Source organism: Melanotaenia boesemani, chromosome 17 (assembly GCF_017639745.1).
Source record: "Melanotaenia boesemani isolate fMelBoe1 chromosome 17, fMelBoe1.pri, whole genome shotgun sequence".
NCBI classification, from domain to species: Eukaryota; Metazoa; Chordata; class Actinopteri; order Atheriniformes; family Melanotaeniidae; genus Melanotaenia; species Melanotaenia boesemani.
In genome coordinates, this window is record NC_055698.1 from 17,938,105 (window position 1) to 17,943,794 (window position 5,690).

The following is a 5,690-nucleotide window of genomic DNA, read 5'->3' on the forward strand; positions in this document are numbered from 1 at the left end:
GGTCCATGAACTTATCACAACGAACATCTTCGCCATGCAGTGGCTCAAAGAGAAAGTGAAACACTGTAGAATAACATTTCATTACAAAGTCTACTGCAGCCTACGATCTACTATCTACAGTGAAGCAGATTTCCTCCTCCTGCGGTTCATGGAGTGAGTGGCGCATTTGATGAATCTTCCAGGTGAGTCTGATAGGTGTTATTAACCAGGAAGTAACCTTGAATTCCTTATAAATAAACTAATTATATAAAAGTTACAGTTGTATTAAATTTTGATTATTTAACACCACATTCAGCAGGTGGGTCTGGAAGTCACAGACGACTTGGACATTTATGGAGTGATATTCTTGTGGTAAAGGGAACGGATCTGCCGTGTGTGCAGTCTTAGCACAGATGCTGTTAGAGAGACCAGAGAATTAGATCCGTCTCGACTGCGACTTGTTCTTAAATTAATAAAATGGATAATAAAAACGGTTTTGTTTTTCCTAATTTCTAACGTTGATGTCTGCAATAGTGGTGTTTATCTTAAATAACAAGCTTTGTACTTCAAAGTTTTGTTTAAAAATCTGACAAAAACATGACTGTAGCTGTATTATTGTATTTTAATGAACAGAATCCAGCAGCACCAAGATCCAAAAATGGAGAGGGGGGTTGTTGCGAAAACAGTGGTCTGATCCAGACCATGGTCCGGACCACTTTAATGTGTGGTTCCTGCCACTAGGAGACATTTAAATCAGTGGAAGCTACATACTATACAATAGTATATTCTATATCAATGTAAGAAAGGCTAATCTTATTTTAGTTTTACATTTTTATGGAACAAAAAAATTAATTATATGTAAAAAGATATTTGGTAAAAGAATTTGAAAAATGACGTATTAGAGCATTAGATTGAGTCGTTTGTAGGTACCATTAAAATTAATTTGTTAAAAGCTTTTTTCCCCACATTTTCATACAACTTTTGTCCCCATGCTTCCACTTTATGGAATAATTGAGTGATAACCATTAACAGAAAGCCAATATTTAAACAGAATTGGTAGGAAAGAGGCATTGTCTTTGTAATGGACTTTTTGGACAGAAATGGAAACATTTTATCAACATGTTTCCACTAATTATATGTGTATATACATAAAGAAAAAATACAGACGACAATTGTGTTGTGGTGTTCGCTTTATTTATAACAATGCGGGTGGGGGAACAGCTCTACTGAGGCTGCTGCTGCTGCTGATCTGGCATGCTCCTGATGATGTCAGAATCGCCTGAGGGGGGAAAAAAAGAGCATAGTCAATGGATTTAAACTGTCTCCTCATATACTGTACAAAGACATGCAGCTGTAACATGAGAGGTACATTTCTATTAGTCCCAGCACATAAAAGTTGACAGCACCGGCATTAATGTGACCAGAGGAGCATTAATTAACTGGTCAGAATACACTGGCAGTTTAACAAAATGCCCTGGCTGGTTTTCATCTAGCGAACCCCTAGTCCTGAACTGGACTACTTTTATAAGCAGATCCAACAGGCGCAATAATTCGCAGAGGAACCAAAAAAAACAAACAAAAAAAAAAAAACATTGACTAAAGTTTGCCAGAACTTTGGCAAAGTTCTATCTATCCTTACCAACCTTGTTAGGTAAATTGAGACATATCTGTCTACGATTAAACAGGTTTGTGTTGATGTTCTCACTTTGCAACAATGCATGGTTCTACTATTTTATCTACAGTCACATTTGGGAGGACTTGGTCATAAAAGCAAATACACGAAATCACAGAAAAAAAAAAAGAAAAAAAAATTTAAGAAACTCTACAGATTATGTTTCATGTTTCAAACATCTGATTATCTCTCTTCACCCTTGCATCTTAGTCATAAAATATATATAATATAACAATATTTAATAATAATAATAAAATATATAATCAGTCATATAATAACTATATGACTAATGTACTTCTTTGAATGTGTCCAGTAGTTAGAAATGCATATTCCATGATTAAATGTTTTGAATGTGACTTAATTTGGGTGTGTAGCATTGACTTCCCTTAAAGGCTGAATAATTAGGATTTTTAGCTTAAAAATAATTTAAAATGCCCTCATTTGCTGCGAGGGATAAATGGAAGCTTCCCTATAAACAATCTGTCTCCTACATCAACAATGTCTTTGTCAAGTTTCTCTCTTTCAAAATAAGAGTTCTGTGCCGGAATAACCTGGGTGCACGCTCTCTGTGTTTTTCTCTTTTGACTGCACTTCTGATTAGAAACACTAGGTGTCAATGCCACTTATTTTGCCTTTAATGGTCATGTCTGTGGATCAATGATGTCAACCGGCTAGTCAAAAATCCCATAAAAGTTTATTAAAAATATTGTAACCAAGGTATTTTGGAAATTCCAAATTAGCTTCCAAATTCAGGCTAGTCAATATAAAGGGAGATGGGTACTCACCAGGGTCAATGATCGCCAGTGTGCACACCCTGTAGTACTTGCCACAGGCTGTGCCAAGCTCAATGTTGTTTCCACTGTAGTGGTGGACACCGGTCTTGGCCAGCATGGCGTAGTACTCAATCTCGGATTTCCTAGACAAAAGGGCAAATGCAAAGTCTCAGGCAAAAGAGTTCCTACTCAATATGGAAATCCCAGAAATCAATGGATGTAAAAAGGCAATGCTCCTGTGCACACTTCTCTGTACCTCCTGTGCCTGAAAACGATGCAGGTGCCTCCCAACACAATAGTGTTAAATAATTAACATTCCCTTCAGTGTGGACATTTGAACAAAAGTAAGTAGATAATTTAACATGTTTGGTGTAGTTACAATACCAAGCATGTACTGTAGTAGCAGTTTATGTCTATAACATGACACAAAACAGAGCTACATGCTTGCTTGTTGTAACCTGTGAGGAAAGAGTTACTATCCAAGTTTTGAGTGCATCACCATTTTTCTAATTTGTATCTTTGCACACTGAACACTTCCTGTTACTGTGTCCATCTCTTTACTGCCTGCAACTTAATATACTTGGGAAAAGGCTGCTATACATTATATAGAATTAAAATGTAACAAGACATAATTTATTTTTTTTATCATTCTCACAAAAGAAAATCTGAATCAGCGAGTCAGAACCTTCCCAAAAATCTGAATCAAAGGGAACTTTAATTAGTCCATAATTATGTACTTTTAGCTAGTTGTGCTTCATACCTGCTCACACTCATTACTGGCTAATTGCATGCACATCAATAATCCTATTCTAACCCACTTAAGACATTATTTTGAATAGACTGACATGTACAAGCATTTTCTGACCATCTCAGCTCAATCATATAGTAAGCAATAACTGCATAAAGCTACATTAAGAACATAAATCCTATCTCAGAGTGTAGATAAGTTTATATCTTAACCACATCATTAACTTTAAAATATGGTTTTCACTGCACCTGGAGACAAACAGCTTCTATTCTGTTTAATCAAGGCTTCAGGAAATACAGGTTAGGGCCAGGCAATATATGGAGATTTTAAATAAATAAGACTTTATCACACATGAAATAAGAGTGAGGAAATATTGTTTATATCATGATGCTTGTTTTGAGGTAAAAATTCTTTCATCTTTTTGCGTTTTGCACAACTGCATTTTATTAAGTTCATTTTAACACCAGAACTCCCAGGGCTACATTTACATGAGAACATGAAAACTAACAACAGGCGACATTCATGCATGTGAAATGTTGCGCTCGTTCACGCAGACGAGCACACAGGGACTTGCGACGCAACACAAGAAAATAGAAAAATGTTCAATTTTTGTGAGTCACGACTAAATAATCCAGAGACACAGAGAGATAAAAGTTATAAACACATAGAACTTTTTCTCAGTTAACAACCTGGGATTAAAGAAACTCAACACGTTGGACAAACGGCATCACTGCCATCTCGTCTCCATGCTAGTGGAGTGTCTCCCTGCCCTAAATGATGAGTGTGGTGAGGGTGTTGTGAAGGACATGGCTACAGTCCAATGTTTCGCCACCACGATGGACCTGTGGTCAAGCTGCACCATAGAGCCATATATAAATGTCACGCTACATTTTATTGACGCAGATTTCAACGTGAAAACGAAATGTCTAGACTAATTTTTTTTCCAGATCACACCGGGCAGAACATAGCTGCTGGTCTGAGAAACAATAGCTATGGGGACCTGGTGGAAAGAAACTATTCCGTATTACCACCAGTGTTGGGAACGTTACTTTATAAAAGTAATTAGTTATAGTTACTCACTACTTTTTCAAAAAAGTAACTGAGTTAGTTAAAAAATTACTTGATAATAAAAGTAACTAGTTACCAGGGAAAGTAACTATTGGATGTCGACAAAGTTTTCCCTCCGGAACACAATGCACACCTCACATGGACGTTTTTGCCTTTTACGTCAATTAATTTAAAATAGTGCTTATATTTCCATCTTGAAAATGATATTTTTTCACCTGACTGCTCCACACTCGCCATCTCTGCTGCTTTTCCTCGAGGTTTGTTTAAGAAAATTAAGCCCGTCCGGGTTTGTTTGTTAAAGCACTGGCTCTGATTAGCTGCCGTGAAACATGCCTGCTTTAACTGACAATGACATCAGCCAATCATTTTGCTTATCTCGCTCCAGTTCATCCAACCGGAGCTCTCCCAGTCCCAACCAACAGCCTTGTTGTGGAGCCGAAGCGTGTTCTGATTTTGCAGTTCAGTCAGTTTATTGTAACGCACTGCCTTTACTGTACAATAACTATAACGGCGTTACAAATATGGGGAAAATAATTAGTTAGATTACTCCGTTAGTGAAAAAATAACGGCGTTACGTAACGCCGTTATTTTAAACGCCGTTATTACCAACACTGATTACCACACACAAGCTTCAAATGTCACTTTACAATATTCAATTACCTAAGGGCAGGGCAGTTGTTGGCCAGGATGACCAGCTTGGCTTTTCCTTGACGAATCATTTTCTGGGACTGCTTGTAACCCAGGACATACTTTCCACTCTTCATCACCAGCTGGAGACGAGAGTTGATGGACTCCATGGACTTTTTCTAGAGAGGACAGACACCCACATCAGCAATAACCCTTGGCGTAACGTTTATAGAAGATAACAAGAAAATGAGCACCTCTTTAGTGTATAATATATTTGAGAAAAGCGTTATTGGGGACCACTCATTACAGTGGCCTGGACCCATAAAGTTGTACAACTTAGCATTAGCTTTACAGCCCGGTAACAAATTGTTTTCCAGACACACAGTTTAACCTACATTAGGAAAACGACCCAATGGACGCCAATAGACAGACAATCGCTTTTGGCATTTCAAACACAGGCAGCAGTAATTCAACGTAAATCTTTATGTGTCGCATGGAACTAAATCGTTAACGTGGACAACTACATTGCTAGCTAGCAGGCCTCCACGTGAAGCAGCAGACTGGCTGAAACAGCGTGTGCTTCCCGGCCTGAGCTAACGCCACTCACCGTTTTCTTTGCTGCCACCATTTTTGCGGTTTAATCCGAACCGGCCAACCTACGGAAAAATGAGAGACAAGAGACGAGTATAGTTAGGCTTTAAATTCTGAAAGAATTAAAAGAAAATGTCCATTAAATAAGAGAGCTCTTCTTACTGTGAGTTAACTACAATATGGCCTCGAAGAGAAAGGAAATCCCAGGGTGCATTGCGCTGGTAAATGTCAG

General features: G+C 37.9%; 1 protein-coding gene across 1 annotated transcript; it reads right to left on the reverse strand.

The window, feature by feature from the left end:
• Positions 1-1,151: 1,151 nt before the first annotated feature.
• On the reverse strand, positions 1,152-5,690 carry rpl30 (ribosomal protein L30). The gene is made up of 5 exons (XM_042012392.1): positions 5,621-5,690; positions 5,475-5,523; positions 4,901-5,046; positions 2,437-2,567; positions 1,152-1,258 (listed from the first exon to the last, which is right to left on the reverse strand). The coding sequence occupies exons 2-5, from the start codon at positions 5,493-5,495 to the stop codon at positions 1,203-1,205; spliced, it is 354 nt and encodes a 117-aa protein (XP_041868326.1). The 5' UTR covers positions 5,496-5,523; positions 5,621-5,690; the 3' UTR covers positions 1,152-1,202.

What these genes read in the sequence shown, in the direction of transcription:
- rpl30 (XM_042012392.1), bottom strand. Translation starts at nt 5,495, where the DNA reads ATGGTGGCAGCAAAGAAAACG. An exon ending in TGGTGGCAGCAAAGAAAACG is followed by an intron (nt 5,047 to 5,474) that starts GTGAGTGGCGTT and finishes TGTCCTCTCTAG; the next exon opens with AAAAAGTCCATGGAGTCCAT. An exon ending in AACAACTGCCCTGCCCTTAG is followed by an intron (nt 2,568 to 4,900) that starts GTAATTGAATAT and finishes CCTTTTGTCTAG; the next exon opens with GAAATCCGAGATTGAGTACT.